The sequence below is a fragment of the Crocuta crocuta genome, unplaced genomic scaffold (assembly GCF_008692635.1).
Source record: "Crocuta crocuta isolate KB4526 unplaced genomic scaffold, BGI_CrCroc_1.0 scaffold290, whole genome shotgun sequence".
In the NCBI taxonomy this organism is placed as follows: domain Eukaryota; kingdom Metazoa; phylum Chordata; class Mammalia; order Carnivora; family Hyaenidae; genus Crocuta; species Crocuta crocuta.
The window spans coordinates 8,503,909-8,530,069 of NW_027527429.1; the positions used below are offsets into that span (position 1 = coordinate 8,503,909).

The window sequence follows — 26,161 nt, forward strand, 5'->3', positions numbered from 1 at the left end:
AAGGTCTGACCTCATGGGGTCCTGTCATCTACGGACACAATGGGCTGAACTACCTGGAAGAACGAAGGAACGACGAAGACGCGCCCAGGGGCAGTGTTGTGGCAAGAACGTGTCCCGGGCCAGGACCCCCGAGGACGGTGATCCCACTGACAGACAAGGGTTAAAATGAAAGGCAAGGACAGAGCCCGGGGCCAGATCTCCCCCTTGGAACTTCTACTCCTCCCGCCAAGTGTCCAGTTTTACCCTCGAACGTTACATAAAGGCTCACAGGGCCATGGACGAAGGGTCCGCTCCCCAAACGCTAGGGTCTCAAGAAGCAGTCAAACAAGCTGTGGTAATGGTGACCGTGAAAAGCAGGGCGAGGGGCTGCGAGGCCCGACGGGGAAGGGAAAGCCGCATCTGACCCCAAAATCAAACCCTGAACAGGAAGCAGGACTCAGAGAGGCGCGTGTGCTCATGGTCCCCGTTGGTTTGTGACAACATGTACGCCGTGTGTCCCGACGGGGCTGTTCACGGACACACATGCTTCTCTGGAAGATACCACGAGAACGGACAGTGCTGTTTCTCCAAAATTTTATTTTAATTTAAATCACAGGGAGGGCCAGCCAGGTGTTCTGGTGAGAAATCTCCGTTTCCCCGGGAGAAGGGAAATGCTTTTGTGGCACTGTTAACAACTGTATACATCTCCACCTTTTTGTCTTTTAAGGGCTAAAAACCACACTGAGTGACTGTACCTGACTCAGGTAAAGTGAAACCTTTATAACACAAAGAAAGCACTTCCAGTATAATAGTTTTGGTAAGATGAATATATTAAATGATCATAACTTTTCACCTTTGAAATGTTTTCACATTTTTGTTAGAAAACAAAAACAAAGCAAGTCCTAACTGTCCCCAGGTCCCAAGGCAACGGTGGCCGTTGCTGGTTCCCGGGACGTGCTGTACCCTCACGGTGTCCCACGTGTGAGGGCGGGTGCCACGCAGCCTCCGCCCAAGTGGAAGCTGTGTTGTCGTTCCAAGTTCTAGGAACCGGCTTGGCAGGGACACCTTTCTTCCACTTGGTGTAACTGATGTTTCTGCGCCAAATCCAGACGCCAAGCACTGGACCGCGAGACCCAGAACGTTTCCTCACGGTCGAGTCCCCCGTTCGCTTCCTAAGTAGCTCGGGTATGTTTCATTTCGGGGAGCTTCGGTCACTTTCCCGACTTCCGACAGAAAAACATGACTTATTTTACACAGAATTTGGGAGAGACAGCCTCAGGAGAAGCAAGTATGATGCAGACTGCCTTCTGACTGAGAGGAGAAAACACATTTGTGTCTTCGGGAGCTCGTTTCCTCACTGGTATGCCCAGGAGGTCGGAAAACCTGCTTATGCTCAAAACATCAACTGGGAGTCTCATGTTGCTGGCTGATAAATAATTCAATTAGTAAGAGAGGCTAGCAAAGAGTAAGGATATAAATTTCTTAATCAGCTACAGCCATGCTGAATTCAAACTGGCAAACTCTGATTTGTTGTTAGTTGTGAACTTTGTATCGCTAAGATGAACAGATACCATTCTAAGAACTTGACATAGATAGGTTCTAGGAGACGTTCTGCCATGGTCACAGTAACAAAAAGTGGTGCAAAATCAGTTACTTTATAAATACTGATAATTTGCAGCATTAAGGAACAGGACATTTAAAAAAAAATAAATTTCCCCATAGGACACCTATGACTAGGGGCTCTTCTTTTCCTAAGAGAAGCCAAAGTTTTAATTATTCAGTTTCACAACTATTGTACTGGATTACTTACTCTAAGAAAGAAAAGGTGCTCTATAGAGGTTTCCTCCACACATGAAGAATCAGCAGTAATTTAGCATAATCGGTATCATTCATGTCTGGTGAGCTCATGACTCATTTAATGAATAAGGCCGACACGGCGCAGGAAGTGCAGCGGGTGGAGTCCCAGGCCTACCGAGTGGTGCCCAGTAGACAGCGGAATACGAAGGATCGGTTTCCATTTTCTCGTTTAATGCTGTGATACTTAAAAGTTAAATCAGCATTTTCATGTGATCGGAAGTCTTTCAATTACATATGAGCATTCATTTTTTTTTTTTTTGCAAAAACTCAATATTAGGTAATAGTTACATACTAATACAGTAACATTCCTCTGCTGTACAAATTAAATCATTTAAAAGAAATGAGCATTCTAAGAATTATATACAAAAGAAACCTGTAAGCATTGTTGAAATGAAATGCAAGGTGTCACTGTTAGCTCTACTGGTTTAAAATACCTTCCAAAAAGTAAAATTAACAAATACCCTTCAACGTATCCAGGTTTACAAGTCTCAAGGAAATCAAATGTCGAAAAATTCTAGAAAGCTGTGAAAAGCGTATATACATTTTCCTTATGACCTTATGAAGCTTCACACCTTTGAGAAGTTGCTATCGTTTTATTCGCACGTCAACTCTATCCACCCCCAAAAGCTCCTATCTTGGATACAGCTCCCCTCTGATCTCAGCTGCAGCTCTGCTCAATCTTCCTTCAGTGAAGGCGCAACCTCACCATGAATCCACGCTCAGATCTCTGACAGAGACCAAGGCAAACACACAGACTGAATCTGAAAACACCACCCCCTTCTTCCCTAGACCCCACTGTCACCTACGCATCTGCCTGCAGGGGCCTTGCTATAGCCCCGCGAACAGAGCCCTCGAATTCTGAAGCAACACACAGATCAAGAAACAGTCCACGTGTGCTCTAGTGGGCAAGAAAGCAGCAGCTACGTTCTCCAACTTGGACTAAAAAAAAACAAAAAAGGTAAAATGAAAAACCGTTCACTTAACAGCAGGTTAGCAGTAATGTTCCTCACGAACCGAGAAGAGAGCCTGATGCTGAATAGCTAACAGCAAATGCTGAATCTGGATTTACTATTTTAGGTGTTGATTGGAAATTAGGCTTCTTGCTGGGCTGGTCTCTTCAAATCCCTGATCTGTTTAACTAAATAGGTCTTCTCATCGTTAAACTGTTCGTCCTCGGTCCTGTCATTCTGGAACTTGCTGAGGAACTCTATGAGTTTGGTCTGGTTCTTGAGGAGGATGTCTAGGATGGGCTGCGTCTTGTTGGGATTGGCTACAAACACCTGCATGCAGAGAAAGCAGCGTCAGTCGCAGAAGGAATGAGACCGTGACGCCCGCCCGCAGCCGGCTCGGCATGAGCAACACGCGCCCGATGCTTCCCCGGAGCCCGCGGTCCAAGGTTCAGAGAGGATTTCGTTCTAGAAAACCTTGTTTTACAATGGGGGGGCAGGAGTGGAGAATTATATGTTTCAGCACAAAACGGACTGACGTATTCATTTGTGCTCTGAAATTCAGTAGCTTGGTATTAAAATACAGACTGATTTTAGAATAAAATGGGCAGAAATTATTTCTGGGCAAGGAAAGTCAGAACGGATTCTCAGTACTAAAACCTCCACAAAAAGGATTAAAAAACACATTAGAAAGTGCTTTACTTTGTGATTAATAATATTTTACGTCAGAAATAAATGACTCGCCCCTTGTCCCCCCGTCCAGATGGTACACCTTGCTTCTGGGTCTATTTTTGTTAAATATCAACTCCGATTACCAACACGAAGCTAATAACATTGCAGTTACTGGTAAATGAAGGCGATGAAGGCTCTGGAGGGAAACGCAGTCTGCGGCTCCCGCACTGTACCTTAAACACGTGGAACGCCTCAAACTGGATGTTACGACTCTTGTCTCGTAGGAGATTCATCATCAACTTGAGGTTCTCTGGTTTACTGATGTATTTTGTCATAATTGTGAAGTTGTGTCTGTCTAACAGTAGTTCACCGAGAAGCTGAGAAGACATTTAAACAATTACTCTTACACTGTCATCAAAATTTCAGGTAAAACCAAAGTTAAAAGAAAAATATTTCACTTCTTAATCATCACGGTTAAGCCCAGAACAGCAGTCACTCAAAAGGTCGATGAGTGGAATCGAGTTTTGGCCTAGGAGCTAGCGAGGGCCCACCACGTGCCCCCTGACCGTGTGCACCGTTCCTGGGGGGGCGCAACCGTAGGGGGCGTCCAGCACTGCTCCCTGGTCTGGACAGGCGCCAGCGCACATTTGGCCTAGAATCCGCAACCGGCAGAGCCTATTTTTCACATAAGCATTTCTGTGTCTCATTAAAAAACAAAACAAAACCTATCAAAGAAAATGGTTAGAAGTTATTGATAATTCTTGTTTAACTTAACTACAATTCTTAGCTAATTAAAATTATTTTATTTCCCAGGACAAGAGTGTTTCAAAACAGGTCCAAAGCTTTCCATACACTTACCTTAAACTTGCCAAGGCTGTGCTTTTATCAGACCTGAGTCAGGAAAGTTTATAAAAATGTGTATTTCTATTCTTTCTTTAGCAAACTGTCCTGAAGACACTAGTTTTTTCTTAATGACTCCTCATCACCACTAATGACATTAAGCTAAAAAAAATGTCTGTCCAGGGCTTACAGAGTCATTATCCCACAGCGGTCCTTGACTTTCCAACTGTTCTCTGCTCGCTCTAGCTCTCTTCTTCTCAAACCATCAGTCACCTCCTCACGTTGTCAGTAAGCCAGCTTCTAGGGAAGGTCTAGTGTCCCCATCGTGGGGGAGGAGGCCAGGGGCAGTCCTTGCGGGCAGAGACAGGGTGGTAGAAGCCTGGCCCCTGCGTCAGCTCTGGGTTCAAATCCTGGGTTCGAATCCTGACTCCCCACACCCTGTGAGCTATGCAACCTTGAGCACATTAATTTCCCGGTGCCCCAGTTTCATCGTCCACAGTGGGAGTGGATGACAGTACCTACATCTCATGAGAGCGTAACAAGAAATAAAAGCACGAATATGTGCAAGGCACGTGGGACTGGAGTCTACACAGAGACATGCACTGAGGTCTAAGGGAAGGAAAATGCATGAGTAGAGTTATTCTGTGCTGGGTTATTTGCTCTGGTTAATTTCTTTCTGGATTCTTGGCTATGTTCTAGATAGCTGAAAATTTCCAGACAACTGATCTCTAGATAAGAAATACGTAATATTAAATAAAAAATAACCTGATGTGCAGGAGAACAAATCTGTTCTACGCAGGATTTACAATGAAATTCTAGGAAGAATTCAAAAGCTGTAGCTCAGGCTTCACATCAATCTGAATCACAAAATGTACAACTTCCAGGGTGCCTGGTGGCTCAGTCGGTTGAAATCAACTCTTGATTTCAGCTCAGTTCATGATCTCACGGCTCACGAGTTCGAGCCCTGTGTCAAGCCCCAAGTCTGGCTCTGCACTGACAACTCGGAGCCAGCTTGACATTCTCTCTCTCCGTCTCTCTGCTCTCCCCCCAGCTTGCATGAGCGTGTGTGCATTCTCTCAAAATAAATAAACTTAAAAAAAAAACCACCCCAAAATATACAACTTTCAAGGTAAGAAAGAACAAGTATTTACTCTTATGAAGACTCAAAAGTTACTATTAGGCATGTGAAGAGGTACAGCTTTACTGGTGTTCATTTTCTATCATAGAAACCAAAGAAATACCAAGCATGGCTCATTTGGTTATCTGGAGGTTATCAGTTTAGTTATCTGGAGAAGGGTAACTGCTAATTCTTTAAATTTCTTTAGACCTAAAAAAAAAAGTTGGAGGTCTTGCACAGGGAAAACACACTTGCTGGTAAAATAAATACAGGAATACTAAATGCCTGTGAAGCTGGAAAAAGAGAGTATAAATGAAAATCCATGTTTAAAGTACCAATGGTCCTCACAATGGCTCCGTGTGTCCTGAGGTGTCACAGAGCTGCAGGAGCCAGGGACGGGCCCCATGTCCATGACTGAGGGCTTGCAGACAGCAGTCTTAACCGTCCTTTTCAGGTTGGCAATTCCAAAGTGACAGAAAGATCTTGAATGCCTCTCTCCTTATCGAAGCAGCCCCCAGATTCAGAATTTGATTTGCCAATACACTACCCTCCTCCCCGTCCCGTGAAGAGGTCCTGGCCCTTCTGGAAGCTACTATCCCAGGTAGTCCTGCCCAGCCTCCTTGGCCGTGGAAGACACCGGCTTCATCCGGCTGCTCATGCCTGTGTGACTGCTGGGGAGACTGGGCGTCTTGGCCCTCAGATATGAAGGCGTTGCTGGCACAGCACCACGCTTTACTGTGTTGAGAATCAAAAGGGAGCCTACACTGTATTACAAACATTACAAGTATATATGACGTCACACCGCACCGATGTATGGGAAGAACGATTCCTGCAACAGCTGCCAGAATGTCCACACCCGGCCCAGGGGATGAGAGGACTGGTCTTATGAGCGGCCCTGGCTGCCAGCACCCCCGGAGACCTGGAGCCGGGAGGGGCCCCAACAGCGGCGGTGAGCGGACAGCACCCCAGCCCGACAGGAGCGCTGCGGCCGGGATACGTTTCCACGCTGCGCCTGTTCCTGGGCCCCGAGCGCAGGAGTTACAGTCTTCAGAGAAAAGGAGGAAGCATCTGGCCAGATGGAAAGGATTCTTTTGGAAATGTGGAGGGTCGAGAGCATTCTAATCAAAGGACACAAAGTATAGAAGAGGCTCCTGATGTCCTTCAGTCAATCCCCAGAGAAAGATACGGTGGTGAAGAGTGAGCTCCCCCCCGGCAGGAGGGGAGGCAGGAATGAAGTCCTGATCAAAGTGAATTCAGACACCTCTGAGGGGAATGATTCCGAGAGAAGAGTAGAATTTGAAGTGGACGCGGCCAAAAGTATAGGTGGAATGAAATTTCCACCCCCCAATCCTCTGTGATCTGCACCCGCAGCTCCTGTCAGGACCTGTAGTGAGGGCAGGCTTTCATTAACCGCAAAGAGAATTTTCTAGAGCAGAGGTCAGCAAACTTTCTGTAAAGGGCCAGACAGTAAATGTTTTAGACTCTGCAGGCCATACAGTCTCTGCGGCAACCCTTCAAATCTGCTGTTCTACTCTAAAATAGCCTTATAGAATACAGAAGTAAATTAATGTATCTGTGTCCAATAAACCTTTATTCACAAAAACAGGCGTTGGGCTGGATTTGGCTCATGAGCTACAGTGTGCCACCCCCTATTCCTGAGATTTAAATCTTAAATATCTTCTTTTTTTAAAAAAGAGTATTTATTTAGAGACAGAAAGTGTATGTACATGCATGAGCAGGGGAGGAGCGGAGAGAAAGGGAGAGAGAGCATTTGCCCAAGCAGGGTCCGTGCTGTCAGTGTGTGGACCAGGCCGACATGGGGCTCGATCTCACGAACTGTGAGATCATGACCTGAACTGAAATCAAGAGCCAGGCACTTACTAAGCCACCCAAGTGCCCCTTAAATTTAAATTTCAAACGGAACTGTCCATGTCCTAGTGTGACACAAAGCAGCCACACCTGCCTGTGGTTGAAGGTTTCACGGCTCACGGCTGCCCCGCCCCCCACCCATGGAACAAGCCTCTGTCATCCTGGGAAGCACAACAGCTACTGGGACTTCATCTAGTTGACATGAGCTTAAGTTTCAAAAACAGGCTTCCGAATCTAACCTACTGTGTTGCTAAGAGGTAGAGACCGCTTCAAAATTCTCTAATTCCATGTTGGTTTCCCCACTTCCCAGTGGGTGGGCAGATGGCCCGTGTGGACCACAGCTGACCTTCCTTTCCACAAAAATCCTGACCGTGGACAAGAGTAGTTTCCTCTCAAAGGTCTAAGACCCACACCAGCATATCTCCCTTTCCCCAAACACAAATTTCACATGCCGGGTGAAGAGAAGTAAAATACATAAAACAATCAGTTATACCTTGAGTGACTGTCTTTTTGTCACATAGTTTTCTGAATGAAGTAACTTCTCATATTCACTGAAGAACTAAAAGACAAGAAAACATGTATCAAATTATTTTTTAAAAGATTGGTAGAGAACCTTAGAAAGCTTGAGCACAAACTTCTAACACCACGAAGGCCAAGCGGTGCCCGTCTGTGTCACACAACCCGCCCCGAGGACTGCCTGTGGGGGAGGGCTCCTGGGACCGCTGTCGCCCAGTGCTAGCCAGGCCCGCACAGCTTCAACCTGGTCCCCCCGTCATCCAAACTCCACGTGCATAAAACAGAACCCTACCCTCCAACTGTTTTCTCAGGGTGGAGTCTGCTCTCGTTTCTTGGTTTTAGGTTAGAAAATGACTTTTTTAAAATAATTCAGTGAGTCCAAAGCATAATCACAAAGAGAAAGTTACCGATTCTTTCAATGCATCAGGCAAGAGAAGAAAATGATTAAAAACAGACAGGAGAGAAATTCACCACTCTCAAATAGATACGAGTTCTAGATAAGGCAGGACTTGGGCTCAATCTTGAAAAATAGCAGGGATTTCATTTAGAAAAGGGGAGGAGATAAAATGGGAAGGACCCAGTGTGACTGAAGGCTGGAGAATGCACAATGTGACAGACGTAGGAAGTGAGGGAACGTGGCCACCAGATTTACACAATGCTGGTAGCAAGCCCGGTGTCACTGGCACGGTAAGGCGTGGAAGCCGGTCAAAGCAGGAGGCAGGAAATGGACATGAGGGACACAGGAGCCAAACTGGGCCTATGCTTTACGACGGGTCCTTCTCAGCCATTCGCCTGAACACGGAGCAGGGACTCCTCACGGAGGTGCTCTCAGGGAACGAGGATTCAGCCACCTCACCTCGAGGGCTGCGCCCACCGCATGCCACTGTGATCACGCCCCCGAGAATGCCCACGGGAGAAATGTGTTTTGTCTTACAGATGTTGTGATCTTTTAATTGATTTTGTTTCCCTCGGTGCTTTCAGTTATCAGAAAGCTCAGGGCCAAAGGGTGCAGGATTTTAGATCACGTAACTTTGTGGCAGAGCACTCCTCCTGGGTTAATTTAAATTACCGGCCTCCTCCCTTTCCTTCTCGCTCTCTCGGATCTGGCTGTATTAGCTACACTTTCTGTTAGTTGCCTCACGTACGTTTTCCTAAAATTTTGTTTGACTAAAGTCCTCTATTAATAGGAAAATGTTTTACTACAAAAACTGATGTCACTGGTGAAGTTAAATTTCTTGGAAATTAGTTTGTATCTTTGGTAGGCTTTAAACTAAGATACTGGTATGTTAGGTTAAAGAATCTTTGAGGCCGTGTCGTAGTACAATCTAGCTGACATTTACTGACACCTCCTGTGTTCCAGGCAGGGCTGTCAGGCACTCAGCACACACATTCTTACTTAATCCTCACAAGAACCCACCACAATGGTGAGGGTGTGATTATGAACCTTCTATTTGGGACTGAAGATCCTGAAGGCAGAGGGTGAATGAAGGCAGCCGCCCCAGGTCTGGAAGCACAAGGTGGGGCTGGCGCTCGAAGCCAGACCCCAGGCAGTCGGTGCCAAAGCCCACACTTCTAACTGCTACAGAAAGGCACCCGTGAGATGACTGTGCTCCCCTTTTAAACCAACGCACAAAGACACATCTCGTATCCAAGTGGAAAATTAAAAATATGTGACCAGCAATGTTTAAGCCACTCATAGGCTATCTCTGAGGGACTTTGATGCACTCAGCATTGCATGCTGGATGCTGCTGAGTGGGAGGAGAGAGGAGCACACAGGAGTTTGAAAGCATAGATTTTGCCTCTGAGAACCTTACAATTTAAACTCAGTTGAACAATGAAGGATCAGCAGTGCCTAGGATCTCAAAAATTCAAACACCTAGTGAAGAATGAAAACCCATGCCAAATCCTGCGGTCAGACAGGAAGTTTTAAATGGACTCTTACGATCCTGCCTTCTCTAAGAGCACCTGTCGTCGAACTGTAGGCAGCGTGTAGGTCAGGCTAGTCCAGCCTAAGGACGTGCCCGTGGGCATGGTGGGAGCAGAGCTGGCGCGCGGTGGAGGCGAGCACCTGACACTGGGGCCTGAAGGCTGTGCGGGTCAAGGGCACTCAAAACTGTTTACGCCACTCAGGAAGTCGGACATCAACTCAAGCTGCTGGGCTAGTCCAGTGTCCTCCTTTTACAAGGAGGACGGACTTCTGAGTCCCCCGGCAGTAACAGCCTCGGCCACGGCCCTGAGGAGGCAGCAGCGGGAGCAGGGCTCCCCGACACTGGTGCTCTGCTCACCCTCGCAGCTGCCGCATCCCCCTCCTCCTGGAAGTGGCAGGAGTGTGGGAAGCCGATGGAGAGGCAGGGAAAGTTAAAGTTCGGTAATAATTTTCTTTTTATCTTAACTGTATATTGTCTTTCAGCAGCAAAGGGCTTTTATTTCCTCCCCTAAAGCAAGAAAAGATGCAAAGGGTAGTGTGTCAATCAAAAGATAAAAATTCTGCTTCTGACCACGTAATGGTCTACACCTCAGTTCAGTAGGGGAAGGGCTTATGGCACTGTCTAAAACCATTACATATGCAAAATAAGTACCTGGCACACAATCTAATTTAAATCTTTCATTTCTGGTATAAAGCTTGTAATTTTAAAGTAGAATTTCATATACTTACTTTATCATAATGCTGTTCCAAAAATTCTGCACTGAGCAATTTATGTCTTGTAAGTAAATCCTAGAGAAAAAAAAAATATACTATTTTACAGGTGTTCTGCATTCAAGTTCTTTTAGAAAAGAGAATCCTAAAACATGCCACGCCATTTTACCTGATAAAAACTGTTGTTAAAATTCACTACACTTAAAAACACTGCACACAAATTGCACTGAAAATGTTGACTCTATGGAAGAGCAAATAAAATCATTAATAGCTGGCAACTGTGATTGTGACCGTGATTAGTCACAGGTCTACAGCGCTTAGAAGGAAAAATTTAAAAACAAACACATAAGGCAACAGAAATACAAATTCAAAGAAAAGGAATACGGCAATAAAGTGAAATAAAAGTCAATGATTGTGGTAAAGTATCAAATAGAATACTGCTCCTGGGGGAGAAAGAGGGAATTTCTTTCATTAGAAGAAGTATTGGAGGCTCCATTTTCTTCCTCCTAACTTCTGTTGTATTTTCTGTTATCTTCAGTTCATATCTAACAAAATCTTTTTTGTGTGTGACAGAATGTTTTCATTGTTTGTTTGTTTTTTTGTGCAAAAAGGTGGTTTTATTAAAGCACGAGGACAGGACCTGTGGGCAGAAAGCTGCCGGAGAGAGAATGCTTTTTAAAAGCGCTATCGTGTTATAAATATGAACTCCTAAGTAAGCACACTAATGCTGCTCACGTGTGGACTCAAACATCGGAGTGACCCGGAGTCCAGTCCCGCATTCCTCACCACATGGCTTTCCCAGAAAACAACTCCAGGGTCATTCACTCAGCAAATATCTACTATGTGCCAGGTAAAGTTCTAGGTGCTGGGGCTCCAAAGACAAAAAGATGTGGTCCCCGCCTTTCAGGACCTAGCAGTCGGCAATGACTAGCCTTGGTCTCACCAGGGGGGACAGAATGGGACCTCAGGGCAGCAGAAACCATCAATATTTGGTGGATTTTTGAATAGAATTCCTTTAGAGCCGCCTACTGGAGGGGTTAATGCCAATAATCCCCTTTCTCCGAACCAACTTCCCTTGTTCTCTTAGCTCTTTATGTCTGAGTGGCCCAGGTTACAATGAACTAGTGTTTCCTGAAGTATGTCCAAATGTAATAGCAGTCCTGAGAAAGGTCTAGGAAACATCCCAAGGCCAAATGCTCGTGGGAAGTGCTACAGCTCCGGTTCCCCCGTGGGGACTGGGCAGGTCTCTGGAGACCCTACAGGGAGCTCTTCTGTCACTCACCTTGTTAACTGCCCTTCCCTGAAAGGCCTTCCTCACACAGGCTTTCCTCTGGGCCTGCAGACCCACGTCACGGCCATACAGAAGCCTTCCGGACTGGTCACCAGCACGGACAGAGTTGTCTTTACGTCTGTCTGTGGGATTACCTGACTGCCATCTCCCACGCCAGACCATAAGTTTTAGAAATACAATGATCATGTCTATTTTTACGAACCTTTGAATCTCCAGCAGCTATACAGAGCCCAGCACATAGAAGGGTGTAATATTTAATAAATAAATGAATGAAAGAATGAACCAACAAAATCAGGGAACAGGTTTGGGAAAACATCACAGCAAGCGATCTTTCAAGTATGCTTTTAAGGTTTCTAACTCTACCCCAAAGATTTACAGGTGTTCAAACTGCTGGATAGGGTATGCATCGTATGTTCAAGAAAGACCTACCCAATTTTTTCAAATCTCCCTTGGGAATTAAACAGACACAAGGGTAGAAAACCTGGAGTCTGAGCATCCTCAAGAGCTGGAAAAGAAATGCCATGAAGCTTCTCAGTATGGGGCATATGGGGACGGGGAGGGGAGAATTTATATTCTCTGAGTGTACTGGCCCACAGGGTCAGCTATTAGGGAGACAGGTACATGAGAACTTGAAGGGAATGTATCAGGCATGCTTGTTAGCGGCGTACGAGCCTCAAGGGCAGGGGTTTGTCTGGTTCACTGTTGGAACTCCAGCACCTAAAGAACAGTGCCTGACACAAGGTAGGCAGACCCGTGGAATGAGCTGAATGAACAAATGAATAAACGAATGAAGGGATTAGTGTGTCGGGATCCACGTAAGACTACGTGTCATTTCTTTTTCTGTGGCTGAATCATTCTGGAGACCACTATAAGGAAGTATGGAGAAAGGGAACCCGGTGTTCACTGCTCTGTCATAATCTGACAGAAGAAAATGCCAAAGGAGGGAGGCTTAGAGACAATGGCTCTCAACTACGGTTGGATTTTAGGAACAGGGAGATAGAAAATATTGCTCTAGAAAGCGAACTTCCTAGACACGTTGTACAATACATTTTTACAGAAGTTCTGAGAAAGGAAACTACTGTGAAGGACAGATCTCAAGTAGGAACCAGAGCCTCGCAGCTGGGTCACACATGAAGAGGGGGATCCCCAACATCTCCCCAACCATGGAAGATTTTCGTTATTATCATCTGGTTTAAAGAGACCAGGAAATTCAAAAAACCACTGCCAATCTAGGAATCAAGTCTTCAGTGGCCTCGGGGTAGGAGAGACTGAAGGGCGGCTCTGAGACGGCTAACGTAGGAGACGGACCCCAGTGCACAGAAGGACGAAAGCCCCACACCAGGGCCTGGAGAGGAGAGTGAGACACTGGTAGGAAGGGAGCAACTGCTGAGAGTCAGCAACGAGAAAAGGCTGATTCCAAGCTGGGAAAAGAGGAGGTGGGGACTTGGGCAGAGCCTCTACCTACTGAGTGATAAGAAGGAATCTCACCCTAGGAGCTGGAGCCACATGCTTTGGAGGGCTCTCCCAGGGTCGGGGACAGAAATCGAGAGAAGGAAAGATGAAGGGGAAAGGGCATGCAGTCAGTGGTCAGCAAGCTGCAAAGTTTCCAGGGCGCCACATGGTCCCAGACCACGAGGTGCTGGGTCGGCTAGTGGTGGGGAGGAGGAGCGGGACCTGACTCCCCACCTCGCTCAGCTCCAGTCTATCCAAGGCCTGGTAGGAGTGCAGACAGGCAGGGGTCATCTCCTGAGCCCAGCAGATTGAGCAGCTGACTTTTAGGGTATGCCGAATGTAGAAAGAGTCCTAAAAGTCAGTGAGTCTGGGCCTCAAACAGCATGTTGCAAAGACAGCCCTGGGATCCCTGAAGAAATGCTGCTTGACCCCGGGGCTCAATTTCACAGAGCTCTGGCAAGGTTTGGCCCAATTTCCTCCTTGATGTGTGACCATGTCCCAGGACAAGAGACTCAATTCTACCCAATGTGTGCGCTTCACCTCTGGCGCTCTTAACAGAATGTCCTGGCTGTGCTAGAGTCAAACCTGTGCCCAGGTTATTTCCAGAAACTGTCAGAGCTGACAGAAATAGGTTCAACCCACTTTCTACAGGCCCCCACTCCACATACATGAGGTGCTCTCACAGCAAGTCCCTACCGAGTCTTCTCTTCTCCAGGCTAAATACGTCCAAGCTCCTTTAACCACTCCTCGAAAGACAGGATCTGAGTCCCCCTCACCATCTACTGTCTTCTGAGAGCCATCTATTTGTCTATGTGCCTCTTACAGTGTAGCGCCTGGAATGGAACACATTTACGTGTTGTTACGTTAATGGCTCACAGTGGGGCCAGACCATCAACAGCTCCTTAGGTCACACACTATGTGGTCACAGGTAGCTTCGGGGCAGCAGCATCATACTGTTTAATTTTACTGCACATATTCAGAATTCTGTGTATTCAGAGTGGGCTCTGTAGGCAGACTGCCTGGGTTCAAATTCCAGCTTCCCATTTTTTGCTTGACCTTACGCAATACGTCTAGGCTTCAGTTTCCTTATCTGTAAACGAGATAGTAACAATACCTTCTCCAGAGAGTTGGTTGAGTAGGATATGAAACCGCCTACATTTTAGTAATTGTTACACTTAGCAATTATTATACTTAGTATTAAGTATATTATTATGCCTTATTCCCACATCCCTTATTTATTGAGTTGGGTCCTCAAGTGGAAGACCTCAGGCATGTTCTGTTCCATTCTGGCTTCTCTGCATCATTCTGAAGCTTTATTCCAGGATCACCATGGTCTGCTATCCTTCCCTTCGTAGCTATCACCTATACACTTGATAGGTTGTAGGCCTTGTCACCCTTTATCTAAGTCATTAATAAAATGTTCAGCTGGCCTGAGACAAAGCCCTGTGGAAATCCACTAGAAATTTCTCTCCAGGGTGACAGCGATCCATTTTCCAGCACCTTATGGATACAACATTCAGTTAGATGTAAATCACTACACTGCAACTCTACCTAGCTCCTGTCTTTTCACTGATTCCATAGAAACAGATCTCTACAATAATTCAACATCCAGTATATCCTCATGGTTATAAAGGAGTAATTCTAATCGTTTCTGTTTGCTGCACACATAATGTGCGGTGACACAGTAACCCTGACATACTAGTATTCTTACCTCCATTTTAACCGATGAAGAGGCTGAGCCTGAATCTGCAGCAGGGCTGGGAACGGAACCCAGGCAGCCATGCTCTTAGTCCCTTCATCTACTGGCAACTATGAGATTAATATGACTGCACTTACTCTTCGTGAATCCATGCTGGCTGTGGGTACACGGTTTCCTTTCCAAAAGGCTCAGATATCATCTCTTTAGAAACACTTTCTAGAACCTTACACAGGTATAACATCAAGCTCCAAGCTCCACCAGCCTCTCTGGGGAATCTACCTTCTTTTACTCTGGAAAAATTGGAAATATATTTGTTGGCCTTCTGATGCCCCTCCCCATCTCCTTAAGTCCTCAAAAAAGAAATCATGAACAGTACTGGCCACTGAGTTGCTATCTTAGTATACATTCATTCAAACTACTGATCTTGGTAGTTTTAATTTCGAGTGAGTAGTTTTAATTTCTTTTTTGGGGGTGCACCTGGTGGCTCAGTTGGTTAAGCGTCCAACTTCAGCTCAGGTCATGATCTCACGGTTTGTGGGTTTGAGCCCCACATCGGGCTCTCTGCTGACAGATCAGAGCCTGGAACCTGTTTCACATTCTGTATCTCTTCTCTCTCTGACCCTCCCCTGCTCATGCCGTCTCTCTCTCTCTCTCTCTTAGAAATAAAGAAAACATTAAAAAAAATTTCTTTTTGAGACTCGGCACCCATTCCAAAGACTGGTAAATTCAAGTTTATGGATGAGCTGCATGCATTTGCTTCAAAGTTTTTGTGTGCAGAGTGCAGTTTCTGGGGAGGTAGGTCTGGTCACATTCTTCAAGGAGAGCACGAGCCATGGATCTATCCTCCTTTTCTGTTACATAAATATTCTCTCAAGGGGACACCAGCGAACTAGGACAGGAGAGTCCTTCCTCCTCATCAGCATCTTTGGCATGAGGCTATCAGACTCACATCGCTCTGACTGGGTTCCTTCTCGGAAGGATGGGGAGGGAAGGTCTGTTTTGATAGGTCCCGTGCCTCTCTCTCCCATGTTGTCTTGGTTTTGGGCTCTACCTGACTTTGTGTCTTGGAGAGCTCTCTGCTCAGGGGCTTCTTTCAAGAGCGCTGCCCTTTCTCAGATACAGAAGCCAAGCCAGCTTCTCGACACAGTCTCTTCCAGAGTCCATCCTTTGAATCCTGAATCGTCTTTGGAAGTTTCCCTTCTTCAGGGACACATTACCTGCCTGGCTCTGGCCAGTCTTTCCCTCCCTGGCTTAACATGAGCTGACAGGGCTGTTTTACCCACAGTGATTCCATCGCCACCATCTTCTCCTTGGGGAGAATGTAATGCAAAGAAGTGGCCCTGACTGAGGGCTGAAATTAATGAAATTATCAGCCAGGCCAATCAAAACTGTCAGATTCTGTGAATCACATTGCTGGCACAGTGTTAACACGTCTCCGTTACCCGTCAGCCAGCCGTGCCACCCGCGCCAGGAACATGGCATTGGGCACTCCACAGGGCCTGGAGGTATGACTGCACCCCCTCACCCCCCGCAGCTCAAGGCTTGCTTTCTACAGAAGGATCTCTTCCCAACATGTGCTGCTACCATACCTCCCTCCATACAGGCCTGCTGCGTTTGAATGGAACAACCCCTTCCACCAATATATCCTACTTGTGAGTCCTATCCCCGAAATGCAGTGATACAAAAGACATCAGATTTGTCGCTTTAGGTTATAATCTTGAATTCATTTCATTTTGCTTTGTAAATTGACATATAAATATCTGAGATCTTACCTAAGGCTTCTGACATCCTCTTTAATGGTTTCAGGAAAATAAATCCTCGGGCACTTCTCACGCTATTACCTTATTCTCATTCCAGGTGAAACCCTAACGGCCAGGTTCCCAGGTTTTCATCCTGTGTTAAGGGTGTTCATTCACTGTGAGGGACACATTTTACCCAGAGACCACGGCATGTGCTCATTATCTCAAGGGCTCTTTATCCTCATAAAACTGAACCCTCATGAGGAGTGGCTACTGCTCACAGACGAGTGTTCATGGTCCCTGAGCCCAGGAGTCTGCAGGTTAGTACGTTAAATTCCAATTACATTAAAGTCACGGTTCTAAATAGTCATTTGTGAGGTCATTTTATATAACGGAACGTAACATATAAAAATGAAAATGTGCATGCTATGCTATACAGCGCTATCGAGTCCTATGTGCACTTAATTTATGCAAATATAGACCAGGCGACAGGGTGCACAGGGAAGGGAGGCTACAGAAAAACGTGAACAGTGCGGGCGGTTCTGCTCCCCTTGCCTCCAGCGTTCAATAAATAAGCTTCGGCATGAGCATGGGATGGAGAGCTAAGTCCGCTGTTGCCTGGGGCCTGTCCACAGTGTGGACACTTCTGTTCTGATTGTGGTTTTAGTATTTCAAGACCTGCAGACTCCAAAGTAGCATGGCCCTGAACAGAAGACAACGGCTTGGTGTTTAACCGAAGGAACAGCCACGGTATGTTCCAACACAGGAGAGAAACTCGTTTGTTCCACACACTGTGTATCAACATACCGCAGCTGATGGGTTACTTAACAGAAAAGTGTACTTGTGACCAGACTGGCTGTACTTTTAGACAGAGTTTACAGTCTAACTCTTCCACCCTAAGCTGTGACTCTAAAGCACACACCAAAGTCACAGAGACACACAGAAAGCAGATCTTCTCTCTTCCCGCTAGAGGGCAGACGGGTACAGACTCAGACGTTAGGTTTAGGAAAGAACAGCAAACTGGTTAATCTCACTTACAAGTACATTTAGAATTCTAGTTTTCATGTTACCTTGAATGTGGCAAATGCATCTGAAGCTATGTCAAATGTTGACATTTCGACATATCTGAAGAAATCATAGAACTGTTCTGACCACAAAATGATTTTGGCAAGTGGCTCATGTCTGATGCATTCTCTTAACATTATCCCACAATTTAGAGCTATTTCTGGAGATTCATACCTGCAAAAAGAAGAAAAAAAACAACAAAACCAACCATGATTGCTGTTTCAAAACCCCTAACACTAAACAGTTCACATTTTTATAATAGGAAATTGAGATGTGTCTTAATTAAGTGACCAGAGCAGGTTAAAAAAGGCATCTCTGTTAGAACAGGGTGTGAGCTCAGGTGGGTTTACTCAAGAGGGTGTGCACACGCGCGCACACACACACAAACATATTAGAGGGCGACAACTGCTTCAACCCAAAGAAAAATAAAAGGCACGGGAGTGATCACATAAACAAACATTCATTATTTAAGCTAAAAGATTTGAGGAGAATTATCCAGGGTCACACCTGCAAACAGGAATTAGTTTCATGTGGGGTGCTTACAAGACTTCAGAAAAATCAAAAGCTGAATAAAAAAAAAAACAACAGGAAAGAAACAAAATCATTTCCCAAAGTCATAGTATCTAAGTAAATCTATCAAACATGCATTTTTACTTCTTTGTTTAATTCAATACTCAAAGCAGCACCTTCAAGACTCTCGGCAACGCCGACCCAACAAAGCTGGAGGCCAGATCCTGAGAAGCGTTGCCGAGGCAGCCCTGACGGCCTCTGCAGCGGGTACTGGGGACGCCCCGGCATCTGTTCCACACCATGTCTGCGTCTCCCCTCTGCCAGAAAGGAGCCCCGTTTTCCTCTCAGCCCCACAGCCTGCTCCCTTCCGACGGGCGCTAAGTGTCCGGGATGACCTTGGCCCCCAACTGCCTCTCAGGCTGCACGTGCCGGCCGGTGTCCTTCCCATGTGGCGTCTGTCCCCTCTACCCTCCCGCACTCATTACATCTCCCAACACCCTACTAGCGAGCACCTCCTCCTGGCCGAAACAAACTTCTCTCATGACATCAATTCCACTACTCAGTGTCCCAACAGTGCTGACCTTTGCATGTCGTCTTTGGAAAAGGAAAGAAAAAGCTCTCAGTTCTCCTTTCCACCCCTCGGACTGTTCCTCTTTCTTGTCTGGTCAAGGGCATCCCTCTGGGGCCGCCTGCTTGCTGGTGGTTCATGGCTCCCCCCTCGCAACTCCTAACCCCCCCTCCCCCAGGTCTGCTCCTGGAATCTAGTTAGGCATTCTCTGTGGCCTCTGGACAACTTCAGTTAAAGGTCTACATAGCACTACGTATCTAAATTCGAATCTCCTCTCCCCCCACAAAACAGCCGCCCTGCCCTGCTTCCTCATTTCTGTATTCTGGCATCATGATCTGGTTTCAGAAACCAGTCTAAAACAGGTCTTGCAGAACCTTCTCATCCAATAACGGAAGTGCTCTATAGCTGCAGTTACTACTAGCCACACGTGGCTACTGGGCACTTGAAATCTGGCTAGTATGACTGAAGGACTGAATTTTAACTGTTATTTAATTTAATGTAAAATGAAAGGACTGCCTGTGGTAAGAACTGCATTGGACAGAGTGGTTGGAACCTTCTCCCTTTATCTCCTCCCAAACCTCCCATCTTCAGAGCCACCACTGGTCCTTTTTAAGACTTCTTTGAAACATTTTAGTTTCATTTCCTTTGATCCATTCCCACAGTTGCATTAACTCACACCTAGAGAAAGGCAAGTGCTCCATAACCGGCATCTTTGCTTGAGCTCTGTCTTAACAAATTTACCCAACACACTAGTAGATAGACAGCATTTCCACTTTAGAAGCTCAAAATGATTTCTCCTTGCCAATCAAATAAAGACAAACTTCTGGGCTTGACGTCCAGGCCTCCCCTCAGGAGATCCATTCCTTTGGTAAAACATCACCTCCCACTCCGCCATCAAGCACTCTGATTATCTCCTTATTGCTGCCAATCATCATGTTCATTCCTGTCCCTCGGCCCACTCTCCTTTTTCCTACTAGGGAGAATTCTAAACCCTCTGGAACTTCAATGAATAGTCTCACCTCTTTTATCAACCCTTGCCCTGTTGACTAAATCCACATTGCACCCCCTGAAAGCCCACAGTCCTAGTCGTTATCTACAGTGTTATCCTTCTGTTACATGCGGGTTCATCTCAGAGCCTCAAGAAGATCCAATGGCTCCTTTGGATCACTTCCGGCACAGCAACTAGCATGCTGACCGGCGCGTGCGTGACTACAGTGTCTGCTCACAAAATGGCTGGTCCAACAATTCATCTTCACTGATCTGAATTTAATAAGCAGGAGACCAGAAAGACAGGAGTAAGACAGCTTGGTACAACAAGTTGGGCAGGTTTTGAGTGTTATGTCAAGGTTGTCTTAAATGATTAAGCCATAAACTATCAAGTACGAGGCAAACAGTTATGCTGTACACCCTGTGAGCACTCGAGTGGAGAGCACAGGAACGTTTAAGTCGCCAGGGGAAACCTGCTGCTTCGAGACGTAGCCTAACAGTAGCAACAAGATTGTGTTGAAACGCACACTGACTCCCCCGGACGGCTAACGTCAAAGTACTTACGGCCTATGCAGGTAGTCACACTGCAGGAGAGTAGTATAGACTCGTTAGGTGAAGTACAAAAACCTTAACAGGTAGCTTACAAGGCTCCTTGAAGAAACAGTTGTTTCCAGGTCTGAGGCAGGAATCTGTACGGAACGAGCACGGGACATCTCGTGCTAGAAAGCAAGGAAGCTACCAAACACCGATGGGGTCTTGCCAAGAGGACACAGGGGCCAATCTGAAGGAGCTTTCCAATGGCCCAAGGTGACACAATTTGAATATAAAAATTTGGACATCATGACTGTGATGGATTGAAACACACCAAGTATATTTTTAAAAATCCCCAAACATGAGTTCATATTGACTTGATCACCAATTTAAAAAGAACAGAGGACAAAGGAACATGTTAAATGAAACCAAAGGGATGTAAAATTCAAAATATGTAATTTTTCTACAAAACATATGACCCTGTTGCTTCAACAAGTAAACGGCATTAAAAAAAAAAAAAAAAAAAAAAAAAGAAGGCCAAAGAGTCATGTTAACCAAATTCAGTTTGTGTACCTTGCGTGGAACTGGATTTAAAATGACATTTTTGTGCGTGAAAATCAGGGACATCTGAACACTGGGTACAAGACAATGTTAGGACTGTAAATGGTATGGCAACTCTGGTAGGGGAAAAAAATCCTGGGATGCACTATGTACTGGGGACGCACACGGAAGCAATCTTATGTATGAGGACGGGAAAAAGGAAGCAGGGCACGTGAAGGAAGAATGATGAATGCTGTTAACTGTCCGAGCTGGGTGACGGGTAGGAAATGGCTGGTTATTTTATTCCCTTCAGGTCTCTGCATAGTTTCTACTCTAAGGGCTAAACAGGGTGGGGAGATGGACCCCAGCGGGCCCAGCACCAGGGACACTGCCCAGGCTTCTCCTCGCCTCCCTGCTGGCCTTTCTGCTCCGGCCACTCACATGAGAGCTTTCAACTTTTAAGAAAAAGATAATTCAAAGATAAATTGTATCTTAAAATTCTTACTTTAACAACGTGTATATCATTCCTTTGGCTACTCTCAAGCGAAAACACAGGCAAACTAACTTATCATTTTTAACCACTACTGCTTTCTATGGAAAAGGAAATACTCGGTTTAAAAATACACAAAGGCATCTGGAAGGTGCTTTAAGAACACCACAATTTCAAACTACTCACTACATGCTTACATACACAACTCTGGATTGGTAACAACAAAAAATGAGATGCCAAAAGTTCTGTATGGCAACATCTGAAGAAGCAACACAGACATTTAGAAACAGAATGAAGGAAAGAGAATGCTGGCATCAAACACATACACTGACTCATGCTTTGTCTCAACAAGTCTGAACTTGGGGGAAGTGTTAAACCACAGAGATATGAATCAGAGGGAGGCAGGCTATAATGCAAGGGGTAGGAGAGCAAGCTGATTCACGCCAACAGTCACGCCAGTAAAACGCCTGTCCGCCAATTTAATAGAATAGCACCAACGCTGGGACAAACAGATACACACCAGACCCAGAGCTGGCGAACAGCTCCTGTGTGAAACAAGAGGTGACCTTGCCAGTCAGGGAGGCTCACTGATGAGGGAGAAGAGAGGATTTGTTTTCTTTTGTTTTGAAGTTTTGGTGTTTTGTTTTTTTTTTAATACTAACAGGCTACCACAAATGCCTGCTTATTAGTCTAGTAGTTAAATGCACTGTGAATTACCAAATAAGTGGGTTAGTGAGTGGACACAAACAGGTACAAAGCAAAGAGCATGACCCCATAAACATGTTCTTTGTTGACCGAACAAAGTTAAACTATATAGCATTCAAGTTCCATTTACTAGGCAGCTTTCACTGCCTCACAGCATGAGTGTCTGCCCAAAGACGCTTTTATACACATGATTTAACTGATATTTCATATAAGTAAACTTCTAAAATCTAGAGAACAGAAGTAAGACCACAGAAGACTTTTCTCTTCGGTTGCATAGGATTTGAAAATTTAAGAGCTCACGATTCACCCACCTTTAAACTCCCATAGGCATTTTCAAATTCAATTTAGCTCACTGGCTGAACTTTAAGGGGGAAGTGTGTTCAGGGAACCTGGGTGGCTCAGTCGGTTGAGCGTCCAGCTCTTGATATCAGCTCAGGTCATGATCTCACAGTTCATGGGTTTTGAGCCCTGCGTTGGGCTCTGGGGTGACAGTGTGGAGCCTGCTTGGGATTCTCTCTCCCCCTCTCTTTGCCCCTCCCCTGCTCATGCTTTTCTCTCTTCTCTCCAAATAAACTTAAAGAAAAAAGAGAGGTGTGTTCAAGATCTACAGAAAAATGAAATGACTGAACTACAGAGAAAATGCTTTCCCACATTTACCATTGTGTTTTTGCCTAAGACCATCTTTCTTTATTTTTCAACTGAGAATATAAATTTTGTTATATTGTACATACCCTTTCAATAACATGAACAAAATATTCTGTTGAGTGCAGATGTATTCAACAGTAGGAGTTCTTGTACCAATTTGTCTTCTGAGAATATTGTTGAAAATTTGAGCCACGTCTTTTTTGCCCTATTAGGAATACAATCATTAAAATATTTACCCGACTAACCACCAAAAAGCCCATCCACCCCCCCAATAAACTCAAATTAAGGCATTGCATATTTATAATTATGACTGAATATCTGACTTTAAAGTGCTCACAGATACTAAATTTTCTTTATTTATAATTCCAAATTCTAAGTTTTAATAGTATACTATATTTATCATGAGCAATGTAGAACACAAAGTGAAATCTCACTACATAATTTCTAACCCTTAAAATCATGTGGACTCAGATATGAAAAGTAAAACCTTGCTATATATTTACAATGTTCAGGGATCTGATTCCCAACATATGGAACAAGCAGCCTCAAATAAAATGCTCGCGTTGTAAACAATACACCTAGTTTCCTTTCACACTGAGGGAAGACGAGAAGCTGCATGCTGCTGCTATGCTAAAAAATGAAAGAATTCTGTAAGAAGCTGAGCTTTCCTGGCAAGTAGCCATATTCCCCTATTAAGTTAGGTCTACTCAGGAGAGATTTTCTATGGATTGATAATGAAGGTTCTAAGTACCACATGACGTTCAGTTCAGGGACCAGAATTATATGACTGTATTTTACAAAAGGAAATAGAAGGACATGACTGTTATACAGCGAACCTTAGACTCAGAAAACTGCACAAGAAATTAACAACCGGAGAACTGAACCCCAGGAGAGGTCTCAGAACGGCCGCTTGTTACGGGGCTGACGAGCTTGCAGGGAAGTGAGTGAGATGCCAGCTCTCTAGCGCCAGAGCCATTCTGGGGCCTGTGCTCGATCAGGAGCAGCAACGGCAGTCTCTAAGAATCCAACCCAAAGGCACACACTTCTTATAAATTTAAGTCACTAAAGTCCCAAATGAGTATTAAATTCAGTGTCCACGTTGGGGAATGAGATGGGTGGACAAAAGAGAAGGAACTGGATGTTCCAGTGTGTTCCCACTTTGCAGGAAATAAAAACTGTTGTTGGTGGAATTTGATACACTATTAAAAATACATGAAATCAGCTCTCTAAATGGAAATATCATTTTTATATGTTCTGCAGGATAGCAATAAATTTCTGTTGTCCTTTATTATCAATATTATTCAAGCAACCTACGAACCGCACTCTCTCATGACTCTTCAAAACTGAATCTGGCTATGGATGTGCCATTCTCTCTCCTGGTTTTTCAGGCCCCTGCACAGACATCTAATCGATTGGTCTGGATGATGAAGACTGGGGCTTCAAACAAGGCCCCCGGGACAAAGACTCAGAGGAACCTGCTCGCAAGCCTGCAAGAGCCCTGCGTTACACGTATACTCCTCAGACTACGTTTCAGACTGGTATCAAGGACCATTATTCTCACTGTCAAAGTCACTAAATATCTAACACGGCATGGCTCAGCTATGTAAGTGTGGGCAATAACAGCAGATGCCCACCAGGGCCAGGCAGGAGATGCCGATGGGCCCAGCAGGCCTTGAGATAGAACAGCAAGCTGCGTGTGCAGCACTCCAAGCGTGTCACGGCACAGTGGCTGCTCTGTTCCAGCTGAGGGGCCACGGGGGCCCATAGGCTCAATGTTGCCAGAGCCAGAATTTTCAAGGGAAGCCAGAAATTCAAAACTGTGTATAAAATCTCCTGCTATTTAACTGTTATCCTAATTTAAACATTTAAAAGTAGTGCCAAGCAAACAAAACGCATGATCTCTGCTGTAATGAGTTCTCAACAGGTTAAAAAAAACCAAACAAACCAAAAACATAACTGGATGTCTTCAAAAATCTCTCTACCTCTAGAAGTCTAACATTCTACAGTCTTCTTTAGATTTATTATTCTCTGAGAACCAAAGGCCAGTGAATTATGTAAAACAGCAGGTGTTTATTAAATACGACATAAACAAAAGGGCACAATGAATCCTAAGCAGCTTCATATGGGATGTGATGGAGCAGGAGAGAGACATGGCCCAAGCCTGGGGCACCCCTGAGCTCCTGCCCAGCTCTGCTAATCAGGCGGGCAGCCCGGGCACGCTTACAGGTCAGTAACCCCTGAGCCAAGAGCTCGACAGGACTCTTAGGATGTTTCAAAGGACAGAATACCAGGAAAAGGATCATGAATAAGGTACTGTTTTTGAAAAATGAGAAACTGATTTCTGACCTCAAAGTCAATGAGCTGTAAGTCTGCCACCAGGGTGCTCAGGAGGCCGCTGTTGTAGAGCTCCTGAGCGAGCTGCGCCACCGCCTCCGTCTGCGGCTCCTTCTCATTCGTGCCATACAGGATTTCTTTCATGGCAACCAGGTTTTTGGAAACTTCTTCTGTGGCCTGATTTGGGGGGAGAGAAGAGAAACAATTCATTTTAAAAAACCATATATTAACACACTTAACGATTGTTAAATACCTTCTCTCCATATTACCTTCCCGGAGAGCTACGTGAAAGACACCGAAGGCGCACAAGCGTGGTCCCTGCTCCGGGGAGCTGAGCATCGCGGGTGTGTGCACACATGTGGGCACCGACACGCGTGTTCGAGAGGGGAGGCCCGCAGAGTACAACACGCACACCTGAATACTGCGGGCAGTGTTCCTGTGGCAGGAACAGAACAGGGCGGGAAGGCTTACTTCCGCCTCACGTGGGGGGAGAGAACACCGAAGAGGCACCTGCGCTGACCTGAGAACTGGAGAGGCTGACAAGCCAGAATGAGGGAGGAGACCGAGGAGAAAGGAGAGGCGTGAGGTGCGCACGAGGGAGCGGGAAGAGCACAGGGTCTGTCGGACAAAAGGTGCGGGGGAGGTAAGGGAATGACAGCAGGGCTTTGAATGTAGAGCTAAAAATGTTAGCAATAAATAAAAAATCACTGAAGAGCCTCCACTTCTGGCCAAGACAGAGGAACAAGAGGCAGATTAACTTCCTTTTTGAAAACAATGAAAAAAAAATAGGAGAAATGATATGAAACAATACATTGTAAACACCGAACTTCAGGCAGCACAGGACAGTGACCCTTGAGAGACAGGAAACGGATGAAGTGAGGCTCACACGTGCCCCAGCGTACTGCCTGGAGAGGGTTCCAGGCTCCGTCGCAGGGAGGGAGAAGGCAGGCAGAAGAAGCCATCTCCACAAGTTGAGGGGACAGAGCTGGGACTCTGCAGGGCAGGGTACCGGAGAGGAGAGACCTGTACTCTGCAACCGAGTGCTGAGAAGCAGGTGCACGGGAGGAACACACCCAAAATCAGGGAACAGCTGGGGAGCTCTTTCCAGAGCCTGCCCATCTCTGGTCTTCTCCAGAAAACCTCCTGTCAGCTTCTGTAACTGTTCTTTAA

At 45.6% G+C, this 26,161-nt stretch overlaps 1 protein-coding gene across 2 annotated transcripts in view; it reads right to left on the reverse strand.

Moving 5' to 3' along the window:
* Window positions 1-556: 556 nt before the first annotated feature.
* Window positions 557-26,161, reverse strand: part of CAB39 (calcium binding protein 39) — an 84,502-nt gene continuing 58,897 nt past the window's right edge. For both annotated transcript variants that reach the window (XM_077758150.1, XM_077758161.1), the window contains exons 3-9: window positions 25,004-25,168; window positions 22,744-22,862; window positions 17,687-17,855; window positions 10,454-10,513; window positions 7,775-7,840; window positions 3,689-3,832; window positions 557-3,116 (exon numbers count right to left, since the gene is read on the reverse strand). In XM_077758150.1, the coding sequence (XP_077614276.1) occupies window positions 2,928-3,116; window positions 3,689-3,832; window positions 7,775-7,840; window positions 10,454-10,513; window positions 17,687-17,855; window positions 22,744-22,862; window positions 25,004-25,168 (912 nt within the window). In that variant the 3' untranslated portion in view covers window positions 557-2,927. The remainder of the gene's footprint in view (window positions 3,117-3,688; window positions 3,833-7,774; window positions 7,841-10,453; window positions 10,514-17,686; window positions 17,856-22,743; window positions 22,863-25,003; window positions 25,169-26,161) is intronic.